Below are 17,839 nucleotides of genomic sequence, written 5' to 3' on the forward strand. Positions count from 1 at the left end.
ATAATGCCTTGGTCCATCGGTTGGAGGATCGCAGTCGTGTTGGGCGGCATGAATTCCAGCTGGATAGCCTTCAAGTTATTGATGTGACCATGAGCAGCGCAGTTGTAATTGAAGAGCAGAACACGTGTGTTTTGTTGTTCAAACTTCTGTCCAACCTGTGGAGTAACTCTTGAACAACTGCTGCATTACCCATGCCTTTTTGTTGGCTTCGTATAACCCTGGCAGCATTGCACCTTTAAAATACCTCGGGCTCTTGGACTTCCCGATTACTAACAAAGGAAGTTTCTTGCTGCCAAACATGTTGTTGCCACCAAGAACGGTCAGCCATTCTTTGCTATGCTTGCCACCATGGCATGCGTAACCAGCAAAAGCGAGTGCTCTTTCCGGCAGCAGCTTGTAAAACAAGCCAGTTTCGTCGCAGTTGAAAATGTCAGCAGAGAACTGCTGCAACAAAGACTGGAGTTTTCCGCAATAACTGCACTGTCGACGGCGCCGCTCTCGCCACACTTCTTCTTCAACTTGAGGTCATTCCGATGCTTAAAATTTCTCAGCCATCCATCACTGAACTTAAAATCCGTGACGTCCATTCGAAGCGCTAGAGTTTCCACTTTTTGTTTCAAGATGCAGCTCCGAGACTGGCAACCGCTTGGCAATCATTGAATTAAGCCACACGACGAGAGCGTCCTCAAGCTTTGGATGAACACCTTGGCTTGCATTCATCTTTTGGGCACCAGACGGTTTTTCGGCCGCTTCCAAGATCTTGTCTTTGTTCCTCAAAAAATCGGAAAGTGTTTGCTTGGAAATGCCGAACTCCTTGCTCACTTCAGCCTGAGATCGGCCACTCTTCGCTAACTTAATAATGGCGGCTTTCTTCTCCATCGTTAACCGACGGTACTGTTTTCCGCGCTTCGATGCCATCGGCGAGGACGACGAAGGCAGAGTGGGAGCCATCGCAGGCAAGCGAAATCCTCACGATGTGAACAAAGGAGTTTGCTGACGAGCGTCGAAGCACCTAGGCTTAGCATTGCAGAGCACACCTCACACAGTTGCACAATCACGTGCTAGGCTAGCCAAACACCATGTGGACTGCGTAAACAAAACGGCGCGACGGTGCCTCTGGTACTCTGGAGGTGGCGCTGGTAAACATTCAAGATAGCCAGCGTGGCCAGACCAAATCGGTGTGTGACGGTTAGTTCTAGTTCGAAGTGGTGAAATGCTTCGTGAAAGCGCTGCATGGGAAGCCAGAGTGGCACGCACGAGCACAAGCGCTAAAGCAAAAGGAATTTTATTGGCGCCAAAAATTTCCGGGTGGACAGTTTCGATTGTCAGCGAAGCACCCTTGCATGATAAACACGGCCAGTGTTAGGAATCTCTGAGGCCGTGTATGTTTCTCCGCTAACGATCAACAGGTCCAAGCACCAGATGCCGCCACAGTAGACCGGCGCGCTCATTTGTGCGATCGTAATCGTGTGTGACGCAGTTGTGGTGGTTTCTACCGGAGGTCAGTAATGGTTTCCGACCTTCCGTCACATCAAAAAATCTGGAAAATTGGACTCCGGGGGGTTCGAGTGTCCGAAATTTCAGACTTCCTTATAAATTGATTCCATGGGGCTCGTGGCGGTGCCGCGAAGATGTCCGAATTATCGGGCATGTCTGAAAATTCAGGTGTTTGAAAAATCGGCAGTTGACTGTATACACTAAGGCAAAAAACGGGTACATGGCAGTTCTCTTCACTGGAACAACATAAATCAGCTAATAAAAAAAAATGTACACACAAAAAAACAAATAATCTAATAAAATGCACATGGCAGTTCTCTTCACTGGAACAACATAAATGAGCTAAGAAAACTGAAAAATGTACACACAAAAAACATAAACGATCTAATACAATGCACATGGCAGTTATCTTCACTGGAACAACATAAACGCGCTAATAAAACTGAGCAATGTACACACAAAAAAAAAAAAAAAACAAATGAGCCAATAAAGCGCGCATGGCAGTTCTCTCCATTGGAACAACATGAAGCTGTATTAGAACAGTTGCATACTACAAATAAAAAAAAAGTTTGTTATACGGTAATACCTCATTAATTGGAACTCAGTTATTTCAAAATTCCACGTGTTTCGAAACACTTCAGTGGTCCCGTACTTTTCAATCTAAATGTGAGCGGATAACTTGAAGTGGCGGTCAGGACCAGTCTGGTTAATTTGAAAACTTTGGGTGCCATGTGCCCATTCCCGATTTCGCTGCAAATCCCCGGAAAGGACGGCCCTTAAGAACGACAAGGAAATGCAACGTAGCAATACATATGAGTGGCAGCTGAAGCGTCCCAGCTTCGCTACTTCCAGCTCAAAAAAAAGGAAGGAAAAAAAAGACAGTCGCGTGGTCAACCGAAATGTGCGCTTGCGGAAAACAACACGTGCTTCACCATAGCACAGCAGTGACGCGCGGGCAGCTTATTGCATGTTTCTAGCAACGTCAGCACATCATGATTTACTCCTTCTTTCTGTGTTTGTAACGAAATTAATTAGATACAGTTTGGTGGGATTCGTGGTGTATGAGAATCTTCGATGGCTGGTTGCTCCAGCAATTCGTGCACTTGCACTGCAGGCCGAGTTCTTGCTTTCAACGCGTGGTTCGAAAACTAAATTAGGAAGCTTCGAAGATCATGTTTCCTGGCCAAAACACATAGCAAATTCTGCCGCACTGGCCATTTATTAAATTCTTTATTGCACCAGAAACAATGAGCGAATGGTAGCATGATGACAGGCTGACGCAGCAAGGAGAGCAAGTGGCATGCTGCCCATGAGTCAATTCTGTGTTGCAGTGAAGACGTCTTATTTTTCGCAGGCGTGCATTTCAATTGATCACGACAGTTTTTTTTTTTTTTTTTTTTCCCTGTGGCAGCAGTGAGCCTCGCCATTCCTTCGTGTTTGTGACGAAATCAAGACTTGGTATTACTGAAAAACATAAACGTGGAGCTGCAAACTAGCCGGCACAGAAAACAAGCAGGCCTGACTCATTCAAATGATTCCAAGTTCTTTGCATCCCCCTTAGTAGATGTTCTGTTAATTCGAAAACCTGCTTAATTCAAAGATTTCTCGCAGGCCCAGTGAGTTCGTATTGACGAGGTTTTACTGTGTATCTAATGATTCATTACAAAGGTTACTTTTACCCTTGTATCTAGTCCAACACTATTTGTCATTTACTTTGTTATAACCAATATTTCGTTATGTGTGTGTTCACTATATTGAGGTTTGAGAGTATACCGTTTCCTGCCCTGTTAACACGGGCTCAATGTTTTTGGAGTTAATTTCCCTTGAAATTTAGAGGGCGTTTCTTGGAGTTTACTTTTTGGAAAAAAAATTTGGTGTTTATCGCAGTTTATTTCTGGTCATTCCCCAATGCTCTGAAATTCGGTGTTTAGTTTTGCATTGGAAGTTGTTGACATGTGGTCTTATTATTAATTATTTCTAGTGAAATTGGTGATAACCCTGCTTCTCCTTTCATTTATTTTTTTTCCTCAGTTGCTGTGTATTAAGCCTGTTAATAAAGCTGCTAATGTGCACTGCTACAAGATCGCCAACCTTAGCTGCAGCTCGACTTTTTCTTGCCGTCTCCCTCAATGTCCTGATGAGAAATGAGGGACCTATTATTTATTATTATTCTCAATACTGCTAAACATTATTCGAAATTATCTAACTATAGTATATACGAACCCACTAAGTGGGTCTTAAATATCTGGAAGGTTAGAACTCTCAATTGCACATACATGCAAGCAATGATACTTCAATACAAAAGCGCACCGTTCATTTGTATTACAACACTAAACGTTTTAATAAATGGAAGCACGCTTCAAGAGGTTACTGCCACTGATTGAGGTGCGCTCCTTTCGATTGACGATTCTCAGCTGTCAAAATGCCCTTTCAACATAGAGAATGCCGTTTGAACATTGGAGTTCATCAGATAAATTCGAATTGCAAAGAATTTTACCAGCAGGTGTTTATTGAATTTTTTTTCTTACACTCAAACCGAAAACACAGACCTCTACCCATAACGGGTGAGTTGCTTCTTTCTCAGTGTTTAATCATGCTGTGTTTTTTTGTGCTGTTTCAATTGCAAATTCCATTTATTAAAACAGAAGATTATAATTATTGGGGTTTACCGTCCCAATTATGATTATGAGAGACACCGTAGTGGAGGTCTCCTGAAATTTCGACCACCTGGGTTTCCTTAAAGTACACTTAAATCTAAGCACAGGCCTCAAGCGTTTTCGCCTCGATCAAAAAGGCGACCGCCGCGGCCAGGATTTGATAGGGAAGGGTTTTCGGCGAAGGTATTCGTCAAGGCTGCTTCATCGGCAATGCCTCTGCAATTATAAAACTAGGAAGCTGCGGAACGCCAGAAAGCACCGCAACGAAGCAGCGTTTTGCGAGGCCCACCTGTGACCAGGATATGTTGTCCCCATCGGAGCAGACGGAGATGAGGCGCTTTAGTTTGTGGTTCTCCTCCTCCGTGAAGGAGCCCGTGTTGTGGCACCTCACGTGATGGCTCGTGTAGCGTTGCGCACACTGGTACGCGCTGCGGTTGGTCTTCAACTCCTGGGCAATCTGTGATGCAGAAACAGATGTGGGCTTGACATCCCAGCTAACTTCCGTATTTCTGGGGCTGGAGGGGTGCGAAGCCGAAATGAAATTTGAAGCGATTTTCGGAGCAGCAAAATGTTACTTTTGGAGCAGGTTACAAGAGAACATTCATTTTTTACCATGAAAGACCGAATTACGAGTAGCTTGAAAAAGAAGGCTTAGATTAAAAAAAAGATATATATATATGCAAGCCATTTAACAGTCCCTAAATCATGCACAGGGAATATGAGCACTGCTATTTCAACAAAGTAGTATTTTCTTTATTAACCCACTCAGAAAACAATGATGAGGTCTAGATTGGAAGTCACCATGCCTGTCAAATTGTTTGACAGAGTCTGAGAATTCAAATGTAGATCCCCCATGATGGTGACCATGAGATTTGTAAAACTGGAAAAAAAAAAGTGTTCGACTTTTTACAGCTGCAGAGATCTCATATTGTACTCCAAATCATTTTGCCAGTCACTTTTTTAGACATCAGCAAGCATATTAGTACTCATAATTATGTGTCATTGAACAAACTGTGCAGTGTCTAGAGACTACAACTATAGGCTCCTTCTAAATTTTAACGCTTTTCCGCAGGCCACCCATATACTATGGAAAAGGTGGCTTGAACGGTGTTCGTGCACAGGTTAGAACAAGACCAAGAAATTTTCGAACCACAACCCCCCCCCCCCTCCATTTTTCTTTTCATGAAGGGGTTAGGTTTAGGGCACAACTTCTCGGCTTGCTTGCAAGGCGCGTTTGACCAGGTAAAGTAACAATGGCACGTGCCTGTTGGTCTGGCAACGGCACCAAATATCTATCGCATGTGGCATTGCTATGGCAACTGACGTGGTGACGGCATTAACTAAAGCTGGAAGCGTGCAAGCTAGACGTGCTGGGAATTTGTACGCTTCTAGCTTTAGTTCCTAATGGTTCCTAACATGCCATGGCCGCACTTGCTGACTAGGAAATTCATAGTTCCCACGAAGTGTTGCCGACAACGGCAACACATTTTCGTGTTGAAGTTCCGTCGTCCCGCCGGCAAATATCTGCTGCGGTCAGCAGACCGACAGGCGCGCAGCATCGTTACTTTATCTGGTCGATCGCGTTTCACGAGTGTCTTGGCCTAACGAGCAGCTATCTGACACTGCGGTTTAGGGTTAGGGTCTGCCCGCGTAGATTGATGTCACAAAGTACAGGTAGCTGAAGTGGTCTCCATTTCTCACTCAAATTAGGGCAATTGAGAAAATTTGTAAGCTGAGCGGGCATTTTGGCACAGCGTGGCACAATTTCAGCAAACTTCATGGTTCTGACACAGCTCGGCACATAGATGAGGAATTTGATCAAATTGGCGCAATTGGCGCAGCTGTTGCACCCCTTCGATTCTAAGCACCCCCCCACCCCCACCCCCGCCCCCATTTTAACTAGAAATAGTTTAGAAAAAACGTTTGCTTGCGGATATAAGCACCCCTCCTTTTTTTTTTTTTTTACTTTCTGCAAGCATGGCACAGTCAGGGCCGCAGCGCACCCTCTCGTCGCTAATCTCAGAAGCCGCCATGTGATGTATGTTGCTAGGTGCAGACAAGAGGCAGCGGCACAATCCAATCCAATCTGCAAGTACAAACAGGTTAGGCTAGCTTTGCGGTGGCGTGTGGCATGTGCATGTGTCTTTCTCAGTTGTTGGATAGCCCTGACATTGGTCAGAATCGGTGCAAAGAGGGCTTCCTACAAATTGAAGTTTAAGCAAGCAGCGATCGCATTTAATAAGGACAATGGCAGACACAGTGTTGCAGTAGAATTCTGCGTGGACGGAGCCTGCATCAACAGGTGGAGGAAGCATGCAAAGGCAACGGAGGTCACGATGAGAATAGATTCTCCCGCGTGGTGTTTCTTGCTAGCCATGGCTGGGGGGAAGCACAAGATGCAGCGGAACAAATTTTCTTTGAGACATCTGACCCCAATACGCCAAAAGCTAGCAACTGATTTTGATGACACACTCGATACTTTCCAGCAACATGTGCTGGTTTTTCACAGATAAATAGCTATGATTTCGGCTCAATCGGCAATGTCAATGATTGATTGATTGATCGACTGTTGATTGATATATGTGGTTTAACATATTAAAACCACCATACGATTATGAGAGATGCCGTAGTAAAGGGCTCCGGAAATTTTGACCATCTTTGATTCTTTAACGTGCACCCGAATCTGAGTACACAGGCCTACAGCATTTTCGCCTGCATATAAAATGCAGCCGCCGCAGCCCGGATACAATCCCACAACCTGCGAATCACCAGCCGAGTACTTTAGCCACTAGGCCACCGCGGCAGGGCAGCAATGCCGATGAGACTCCTGTCTCTTTCAAAAAGCCGAGAGCATGCACCATTAATGAGGTAGGAGCCCAAGAAGTGAGATTGAAGACGACAGAATACTAGAAGCAGCGTGTCACAGCGATGCTGTGCATCACAGCTGACGAGCGCAATCTTCTACCCTACATAACTCTGAAGAAGAAAAAGAAAAACGCTCGGTCGCAATTTCAGGAGGCATGACACCAGTGCTGCAACACCTGGACGCCCCAGTGAACAAGCCGTTCAAGTCCCACCTTCGACAGGAGCATGAAAGGCGAGTTCGGAACCTCAAAAAAAAAATAACAGCAACCGGAAAGTTGCAGAAAGTGTCTCTGTCCACCGTGGCAACATGGATTTCGAACACACGGAAACGTAACAAAGTCGACGTTGTCGCGAAGTCGCTCAAGAAGTGTTGAATTACAAACAACCTGGACGGCACCAAAGATGATCTGTTGTGGGACACTGACAGTGGTGGCTTGAATGGTGCGATGGACTCAAGCGGTGCGACGGACTTGAGCGGCAGTGATAGTGACCGGCCTGCTACAAGAGTGGTGCGTTCACTGTGTGCACCTATTTTTATTAATTCTTTCAAGTTAAACGCAATTCCTCGCATCAGCCTTGTTGATATGTTGCTGCAAAAGGGGGTTGGGCTGAGCGGTCTTACGAAGCCGAGACGCCAACACGGTCCCGAAGGCGCCACTGCTCCGAACTACGCCGCCAAGGCCACCAGCAGTTTGGTAGCGTGTGTTACTCAGCTCACGACTGCTTCTGCGCAGAGCTGATAGACGTGCGGACGAGACGACGGTGGGTTAAGGCAAGGTTTATGCACAGCATAAAAATAGAGGTTTTAAATTTGGCACTGGGGCCGACAGCTTAGGGACTCGAAGAGCCGAGATGCCTTCTCTCGCATGCATCCGTCGGCTTCTCTCTCTGTTACAAAGTGCACCGCCGACGAGGTTACGAAGGGTGCCACGAAACTCGCCGCTGCAAAGGACACCGGGCGCACCGATTGCGAAAGGGGCTCAACGCAACGAGAGGCTCCTTTGACACATAGGTCTACTGCCAGCGACGCGCCACAGGGCTTTTTTATAGGCACCGGGTGGATCCTTTGAGTCACCAAACGTCCAACCAGAAGCGCCGCTGGCCGTGATGTCAGAATCCGCCAATGGGGCCCGCCGCTGGGCCGCATCATGCTCATCGAATCCGGAGCCGCTGCGCATGGTTGCAGCCAAGGAAAAGGGACGTTCCCACGCATTGCATAAGACTCGCCAGACTGGAAGGCGCTGATTGCTTCAACGGGCTCGTGGGTTGAGGGAGGTCGCTGTGCGTTGCATGACAGACCGGCACCGCCGCTTGATGACGTTGTTGAGTTGCGTCAGGCGGGTTCGACCGCTGGCCTTGACACAGATTGCCTTTGCAGAGGCATTGACGTTCGATGTGGACTCGCAGACGTAACAGCGTTAATGTTTCAAATGTAAGCACCCCCCTTCACTTTGAATATCCCGATTGTGAAAAAAAGAGGATACTTATAATTGAGTAAATAAGGTAGCCATCAAGTGCAAACACACAAACCATTCCTGCGAAACAGGGCAAATGAAAGTGTGCTAAATCACTAATAGCCTTTTCGGTCAATGTTCAAATTTATAGGACTCTGTAAACTATTAAGTCTTGGGGCTTTACTTGCTGAAAACTATGGTATGATCGTGAGATGTGCCACAGTATCCTGTAACTCCGGATGACTAATTTTAACAACTTGGGATCCTTTAATGTGCACCTCAATATAAAAACACAGGCCTTCTCTCATTTTACACCCATTAAATTGGCCGTTGGTTATCTGCCATTGGTCAAAAACCACAGCCCAGAAATTTTCACCAATGGAATACAGCTAATGAAGGCATAAGAAAGTCGAAGTATCGTAATAGAATTACGCCACCATCGTTAAGCGATTCTCTTTTGATTTTATAAAACTGATGCATTTACTTAATTCTAAGGTCTAAGCTGACCCTAGAGTTTGGTATACGATTACTGTTAGAAGAATAGTATCAGTCCAAATTGATTGATATGTGGAGATCATTGTCCCAAAACCACAATATCACTATGAGAGACGCCCTAGTGGAGGGCTCCGGAAATTTTGACCACCTGAGGTTCTTTAAGGGGGGAGGCTACCATCGAATACCAACTTTTTTGTTTATTGAGATATCTTAATGAAATTTTCAGGATAAACTTATAGCAAAAGCATTAGAAGAACTCCAAAATTTCATCAAGTTATGCTCACTGGTTTTCAAGTTACAGCAGAATATCAGGGTAGTGCACATGGTTCTCTTATTCCAGGCCTGGAGAACTTTCAAAAGGTGCTGGAACTGTGAAATTAACTATGATGATTCCCAGATTGATACTCCAGGGGGTAACAGAGCCCTTTTTTTTTAATTTCCTTGCTGAAAAGTTTTAGCAGACCATCAAACTTTGTGTTCGTGATTAGGATATTACCAATCAAATTTTGATTAAATATAATAAATAACACACACAATATATTGAGAAAATGGGCTTGTCACCCCCTCAGAAATTTATTCATGTACATAATAAAAAAAGACTTATGGAAATCCAATGAGTGGTTCCAGAGATATGGCTGGAATAAGCAGCCTCACTAGCCAAAAAAGTCATTTTGAGAAAACGACATTTGAAAGTTTTGAGCACATAGGCAGTTCTAAAATGAACCTGCAGCGTAACTGGAGGTGTCCTTTGGCACTCTCTTTCTTTGCCGCCTTTCCATCTTCTCTAGGGATCGCTTCTTAGCCTTTTTCAAGCGCAGAGAATCTTTCTCGGCTGCCCGTTGAATGGCCAGGTGGCCAGGTGTTAGCCCCACTGATGAAGCTAGCTCTTGGGTGGCCCTGTAGCAGCGGAGCAGGAGTCCGGCGGAGCAGGAGTCCCGTTGCTAGGCGCGTCGATGCGACCACTCTCTTGCGTAGATGAAGCAGAAGCTGCCCCACAGGTACCGTTGGCGCGATCACCGTCGGCGCACGTGCGAGCGGAGAGCCTCGCCGCGCGGACAAGCTTCATAGCTCGCTTCCTTGCACCGAACGATTGTAGCGTCTTCTTTTTCGTTGGGCGCATCGTGAGCGAACACAACAACGGTCTCGTATAGACGGTTGAAAATCGTCTCGTAAAGACGGTTGAAAGTCGTTTCGAAGACAGTTGAAACGTGGAGAGTATGCGAACGGCTGCAACGATACACGGAAGCGAGCAGAACACAAAGACGCCGGACGGAGGAGCAGCAGACGAGCGGCCGCATCGGCCGCATTATGCGCAAGAGCACTACGTCATCGCGCGCAGCAGCCAATGGCAGTCGCGGGCTCCCCCGCGTCCTCGGAGAGCGCGCGCTTCGCCCAATCCCAGCTGCGCGCCTCAGCCACGGGAAACTTGAAAGCTCTCGCGAGCCCTCCAATCATGAGCGGCTTGCTCCTCTCCTGCGCTGCCGCCAGCGACGCAGGTGGCGGGGAAAGAAAGAGCAAGAATTCACAAACAAAACAACACCAAAATGGCGGCGCTCCGTCGAGCGGTCGAGAAACTGCGATCACGCCAAGTTGGGGTATTTTGAGCGCTCGCGCGCCGCTCGAGGGCCGCCGCGGCATGTTCTAAACTTTATTTCAAAAGGTTTCGCGACGAATTAGACGTTGATATTTACAGAAAAGGTAGTTTATGACACATACTGCCCGAATATGTGGTTTGCCAAAAATCGACTTTTTCGCGATTTTTCGGTTTTCAAAGGCCGCGTCCCCCCTTAACGTGCCCCCAAATCTGAGCACACGGACTTGCAGCATTTTCGCCTCCATCCAAAATGCAGCCGCCACAGTTTGGATTCGATCCCGCAACCTGCGAGTCGGCAGCCGAGTGCCTTAGACCAACGCGGCGGGTGGTATCAGTCCAGACTTAAAGTAACACGGTAATAACTATGACGCAGCAACTACAAGGACGACTCAAGATGTGAGCAATGTCACTGCACAATAACGGCCTATACAGTGCAGCGCACTACCACACCCGGTGCAGTCAGCGGATGCAAGCACACTTCGACGAGCCCGTGAAAAAGATGGCTCTTACCATATGCAGGCTTGGGTCACAAATTCCCAATGCATTGTGCACAGAACAAGCTCTGAAGAAAAAACAATAATGTGCAAACACCTTTTTTCCGGTTTCATAAATGGCCGAAACCTGGTGCATGGGTCAGGAATCACTCTGGGGCAGGTACCAAGGAAAGCAGCCAGTGGTGCGGTTACTGAACTGCGGGTGACAGTAGTTCAGTAGCCACGACAAAGAGTGGCTGAACACCGCACTCCAAACTGTCCGACGGCAAACGCATCTTAACAATGGGGTCGTCTTCATCTTATCTCACTATATATACACTAGGAGGAACTCTGGCGCTAGTGTCTATGGAAGCTGCAATGCAGGGTGTTTCAGCAAGCATGCGAATGACGGGTAGTACATGGATTTGCCTACTCTTTGTACTTTCAGTTTCATTCAGTTTCACGTGGCTTGGAGGTGCTTTATCACGAATTGACAATCAGCGAATGTTGAGCCATCCCTTCTCACCACTGCAACCTTTTAGGCTCACTAATTCAAATCGGGTCATGAAGTTCAAAACCAGTTAATTCTTTTATTGAAAAAAAAAAACCAAAACACAAAATTAAACTAAGCCACAAGTGCATTTAAAGCCCGCAAGCACAAAGACTAGGCAAATCTGTGTACTACCCATCATTTCCACAAAAACTGAACGATTGCAGCACCAGAGTCCCCTCTGGTTAACTTTGGAAAACTATGATCTCAATGACAGAGTTGCCCAATGAATTTCTTTTCAAGAAATTTCTCAACAAGCCACGAAAACACCCCTCTGAGCAACAACAAAACAAGGCACACTTGTTGCCCCCATTGTCAACTCGATGGCTTCATTGAAAACGCGCAGGTCCCCTCACCTGGTCCCAGTTGCGCCCTTTCCACTTGGCGGCCACGGTTGCCAGGCGCTCGTCCTCCTCGGGCGTCCAGGGGTCCTGGTTCAGGCGCACGTCTAGAAGGTTGCGCCACCTCGCCTCGCAGTCGAATGCTGTCCGGTTCGTCCGCATGTCGACAGCTGCAATGCGCAGCCAGTCAATGGGGCGCGTAGCCTGCTCCAGCAGCTCTTCCAGGCTCAGATCGCGAGTCTTGGCCATCTGCAAACGAGCGAACGGAATTCAAAGCTTGCAGGTTCGATCCCTGCCAGAGGCAAGTCGTCTTTCTGCCCGTCACATCTGGATCACCATTACTACAGTACACTTATAACAGCAGAATTATGAAAAAGCCAACCAAAATTAGGATTGTGTTTATTTTACAACTTTAAATAGCAACCAATAAATGATTCTGCAGTTAAATTATCTAAAATGCAAGTTTAATGCATACCTTTATATATGTCACAAATTCTCCATATGCCGCAAAAAAAAGGAGACGTTGGAACAAAAAACGTACCTAGTAACTACAGTCGAAACCGGGTATATCGAATTCGCCAAAAAACGTTTATTAGTTCGACATATGGTATAATTCGATATAGGCCCAGTATAGGTTTTGACACAAAGGCACATAACAAACTAGAAGAAAAGTACTTTATTAATATGGTGGCTTACTTGCGTGCCCTACTGTGGAACAAAATAGTCCCGGATTTTTTTCTGTGTCAACGACTTCGCTGCCTGCGGCAGCACGCACGCCTCCACGTTGTCCAACGAGTCGGAGCAGCTGAGGCCGCCACCTTCCACATTCAAGCAATAGCTCCGGACCAACGCAAGTGCACTGTTCGCTTCGGAGGATGTAGGCAATGGGCCATCGTCGATTTCCATATTGCTGTCCCTTTGGCTCGTGGTCGGCACGACGTCTGCAATGTAATCCTCATTCCGTAATTGGCCCATGATGGGGACATCATCGTCCACACTGACGAACTCGTCGAATGTCCATTCGTCGATAGCACCCGAGAACTGTGCTAGCTCGTTCCAAACTTCGGCGGAAACACCTGCGGTGTCTTCAGTGCTGTCAGAATTTGGGGTGTCATCACCAGGCATGCGGAAGCCGGCATGCCTAAAGCAGTTCTGAATCGTCTCCTTCTTGACATCTGCCCACGATCTACTCAACATAGAAATAGCTCCGAGCAAGTCGATCTTAAGCTCCCTGCCGACACGAAGGTTCTGCAGCAGCCTCTCCACCAGGCGCTTCCAATAGCCGGCTTTCATTGCGCGTATAACACCTTGATCCAGTGGTTGCAGTACAGACGTAGTGTTCGGGGGCAAAAAATGCAGCTCGATGTTGCTGAAGGTCGTACTGCAGTGGTGCGATGAACAATTGTCCACGAGCAGGCACACCTTGCGATTTTCGCCTACCAAATCATCCTTCCATGACGATAGCCAACTGCTGAAAAGCTCCCCGGTCATCCACGCTTTTGAGTTTGCTCGCTAGGTAACTGGAAGCGACAGCGCATTTCGAAAACACCGCTGTGCCGTGCTTTTCCCCGATAACCAAAGGTCGAAGCTTTTTCGATCCATCTAAATTAGCTGCCAACAGCACGGACACACGAGCTTTGTTTGCCTTGCTGCCGCTTGTCTTGTCGCCACGACACGCATCTGCCTTGTTTGGCAACATTTGCCAAAATAGAGCGGTTTCATCCACATTGAAGATATCTTGGGCTCTACATCTTGCTGCGATATCTGGCCAGTTTTCCTCGAGCCATTTTTCTACGCTGTCCAGGTCCGTCGCTCTGCTTTCACCTGTAACAGCTTTGCCAACGATGTCGTGCCGTTCTTTAAACCGCTGAAGCAGCCTGAACCGTCTTGGAAATCATTCCTGCCAAGCAGAAAAGCAAGGTCCTTGGCTTCCTGCTCGATCATAGGGCTGGACACCGGCATGTTTCGCGATCGAACGTCCACAGACCACTTGTAAACGGCCGCTTCAACATCTTCGTACACAGCAGCGCGCACACGTCAGGCGCCACGGGCACCTGGCCTTTTGTCCGACTTGGCCCTGATGTCTGCGTTGTTTTTCAGGATAGTACTCAAAGTGCTCGTTAGAATTTTGTACGCGGTGGCGACGTCGGACTTCTTTTCATCGCGCTCAACCCAATTGATGATTTCGAGTTTCGCGGCGAACGGCAAATTTTGCCTCTTTGCGCAAGCCATGATGACAGCGCGCCAATACAGTTCACAAAGAACCAACAGGCAACACCACAGACCATGCTGAATCGGCAGTAGCAGGCACACAAGCATAAAGAAAGAAACAATGGCGTTCACTTCTACCACCTTCGCACCTCGGAGAAAGCACAATGGCCTCTGATTGGCTGTAAGCGCTGCGAGCGGGCCAGGATCATTTCTTGGAGGGAGGTGATCGCCCGCGCACATCCGGGTCTAACCAACTTTTTCTAGGGTGGCGCCGGCAGTTTTCCCCGCCACCGCAAAGGAAAGCCAACTTTCTGGGGCACTTCTGAGGCGCATGGAGTTTGATATATCAGTGTTCGTTGCTATTTTCGTTCGATAAAACAGTAACTTTTGCTGTATACTCTCAATGTAAACTTACCCTGTTTAGGAATTGTTCGATATACGGAATATTTTGATATAAACGGGTTCGATATAGTCGGGCTCGACTGTACGTATCATGTCGTGTGGTGCATCTTGGGTATGCACAAATCAAAGAAACAAAATCATTGATGATAAAAAGCAAGAGTTGAAGATAGAAATTAAGAGTTGTTATACATGCTTCGCATTCTCTTCTATCAGCTACAAAAGAATTGGTCCTAGCATAGAATACGTTCCACTGGACGGTGCTGAAATTTTCATGCTGAAAGCCATCTTCCTTGTGAGTGCTTGACAGTGGGCATTAAAGGCCACATACAGTTCGTAACTTGCTTGCTCGAACCTTTTCAATATGTCACGAATTCGCGACACGCGGCAGTAAAGGGTAATTTTCGTTGGCTTCGTTAAGGCTGCTTGCCTTTTCTGCCCCCCAGTACTCCTCTGGGCACTATAAAACACTGTTATGCTGATCGTGAAATTACAGATTAGTTTTAATAAACAATACCAAAGTTGGTGTGACATATTAAAACCAAAATGTGATAACAAGGGGTACCGCAGCGGACGGTTCTAGAAATTTTGAACAACTAGGGTTATTAACGTGCACTTAAATCTGAGTGCCCTAGCCTTGTACATTTTAAGTCTATCGAAAATGTGGGGGACTACACTTAGATTCAGAAGCATGTTAACGAGAGATGCTAACAAAAAAATGCCAGTTTTTGATAAACTACGTTGCTTTTACTTGCTTTCACAAATTGATTTTCTTAATGACAAAAGCAGTAAAAAAAGCCGACCTAATTACACTCAAAGTAGGTTGAAATCCGTTTTTAAGAACACAAGGTGGCTATCGAAAATTGAAAGGAGCTCATTGTCTAGAATCATCGAGAAGTTGTCACCAAACTCTCATGATGAAGAAGTAATTTTAAAAAGCATATTTTTGCCGCATAGATGAGCTTTCATTTCTACGTTTCAAATACATTTTTATCCAAGTGCAATTTTGGGCAACATTTTAGTTTAGTAGCTGGCACTATAACTACACTGTTTGTATGAAACATTTTGGGAAAAGTTTAGAAAAATATATTTGATAACAACATTGCCACAATGCCTCAAACTATTCCAAGGCAGATTTCTAGATCCTCGACACACTTTCGCCAACAGCTTTTTTCATAATTCGAAGGCTATCTGGTAGGCAAATTTCAGAGGGTCCTTATATAGAGCACGCATACAAGCTTCTTCAACAGCACTTGGGTTACCATATGGTGATGTACTTGGAGGCAGGTTTTCACTTTTGGGAATAGGTAATAGTTTTCTGGAGTAAAGCAAGAGGTTGGTAAATTGCCTGTATGCCAGTTATCGCCAGGCAGTTGGGCGTTGTCAGGCCAGCGCTAAACTTGTGCCGCGCTCCGGTTCAATTGTATGCTGCATTCTGCTCCTGTATCAGGTCACTAAGCAGAGATCCAATAAAAACTCTTACAAGTGATTGACACTTTGTGTCTCTGAAAGGCCGTATCCCCCCAACAGTGCACACCCAGTGAGAGTATGCTGCAACATACCATAAGAACTCGCATATAGTCCAGACCCATCTATAGTCCTGATCCGGATATACAGTAAAACCTGCCTATAACGAACCTCCATATAATGAATTTTTTGATATAACGAAGTTTTTCTATTCCCTGCCGTTACTCCATTGAAGCACATGAATTTTCTCCCTCTACGTAACAAAGTAACAGTGGGAGACATCCTTGATATAACGAATTTTCGCCACGAACAATCTAGGAATCTTGCCCCGATTTTCGCCATTTAGGCACGAACATGCGTCTTCCGCAGTTGCCCCCGCCAATGAAGCGCGTAGTGGCGGCGGTGCACTCATGGCCCCGACAACTCCCATGCTGGCTACGGCTCAAGGCAGGCCTGTGCCCCACGAGCCATTCTAGCCGCCGCAGACGAATGTGCCCACCCCTCCCTCCAAACGAAAAGAAAGAAAAAGTAGTTTGCGATGGCAGTGCCACGGTTTCAGTTAGCCTCCCGTACGTGGGGCTGCACTGCATATGGAGGGCGCTTTACCGAGTAGTTTTCCGCTGTATCTGTGTCATTCGCTCTTCGTTTTCAACATCATGTGCCCGCAGCCCCGACGATGCTCAGCTTCGTGGTTTTTGTGGCTTGTTTGTTTTTTAATGTGGACAACCATGTCGTCTCCACCAAGGAGATGTAAGATTAGGCACTGATGGAAACTGACACCACGGTAACAAAGACAGATCTTCGATAGCTGACTCTCCACGCGCTTCTATCTTGCGCCGTGCCACGGGTTTGGATGCTTTGGCGATCAGCTCTGGAACAACATGGTGGCGCCTTAAATGCGATATCAACAAATCGTAATGCTATACAAGATAGGCAGACAACTCTCGTGGGTCCAATATCGCGAAACTCCTACACAACTTTGTTGTAAGCAAGTACGACCGCTCCAGGGACGAGTGCTCTTTTCACACACTCTCTTCGAGTTAAAGCGCACTGACGCTTGCCAAGATAGCACGAGCACCAGCGGTCCGATTGCACACTTAACATCAAAGTTCACCATTGCTACTCAACCTCGTGCAGCGATTTTTCACGCTTGTTGAAGACTGGTGGTTTCCTTTCTGTTTGAGCAATCGACGGCAGCCTGAACATGCGAGGGATGTTATTGTATGCAGCTTCCAGGCAATAGAGAAGAGCCGACTCACTTGATCCCTTTACTGCACCTTGTTGCATTTACGCAACATACCAATAAACAGCCATAAAAACGAAAGCTACTTTCATTAGGTCCCTTCTATGCATGCTGTTGCATTTCTGCAACACCAGTTTGAAAAACGCGCCGTCTTGTGCTGCCCCCTGTGCTCATCCTGCTCAACTATAGCCAAACAAACATGGTGGACGCTGCCCGCGCCAGCACGGAGCTACACAGGTAAGATTTGCAAGTTATAAATGTTTGTCTGGACGGATTCAACCGCAGAAAGAGCTGTTAAGCCCTTCGGCACATCCTCCTAATCGTGTAGATTGCAAAAAACGTTATGTTTACGGAATGGTGTGTTTCTTGCGACAAAAAGTTGCTAGTATGTTGCATATGTGCAACAACGTGCTCATCATGTTTGTTTTTTTCTCTCAAACTAGAAATGGATCCTAAACGTTTTTATGGCCGAGCAATCCCTTCTGATAGTGAAGACAGCGAACTTTCTGGTAGTGACGACGATCCAGAGTGTAAGTGTTTTCGATTCATCGTGTGTGCAGTGTGTTGCATGGTGGAATTCGGGAATTTTTTTA

General features: G+C 46.5%; 1 protein-coding gene across 2 annotated transcripts in view; it reads right to left on the minus strand.

Moving 5' to 3' along the window:
• LOC119182063 (snRNA-activating protein complex subunit 4) overlaps positions 1 to 17,839 on the minus strand; it is a 79,556-nt gene that overhangs the window by 28,251 nt on the left and 33,466 nt on the right. For both annotated transcript variants that reach the window (XM_075869456.1, XM_075869455.1), the window contains 2 exons: positions 11,942 to 12,175; positions 4,444 to 4,611 (listed from right to left, as the gene is read on the minus strand). In XM_075869456.1, the coding sequence (XP_075725571.1) occupies positions 4,444 to 4,611; positions 11,942 to 12,175 (402 nt within the window). The remainder of the gene's footprint in view (positions 1 to 4,443; positions 4,612 to 11,941; positions 12,176 to 17,839) is intronic.

This window comes from Rhipicephalus microplus, chromosome 7 (genome assembly GCF_043290135.1).
Source record: "Rhipicephalus microplus isolate Deutch F79 chromosome 7, USDA_Rmic, whole genome shotgun sequence".
In the NCBI taxonomy this organism is placed as follows: domain Eukaryota; kingdom Metazoa; phylum Arthropoda; class Arachnida; order Ixodida; family Ixodidae; genus Rhipicephalus; species Rhipicephalus microplus.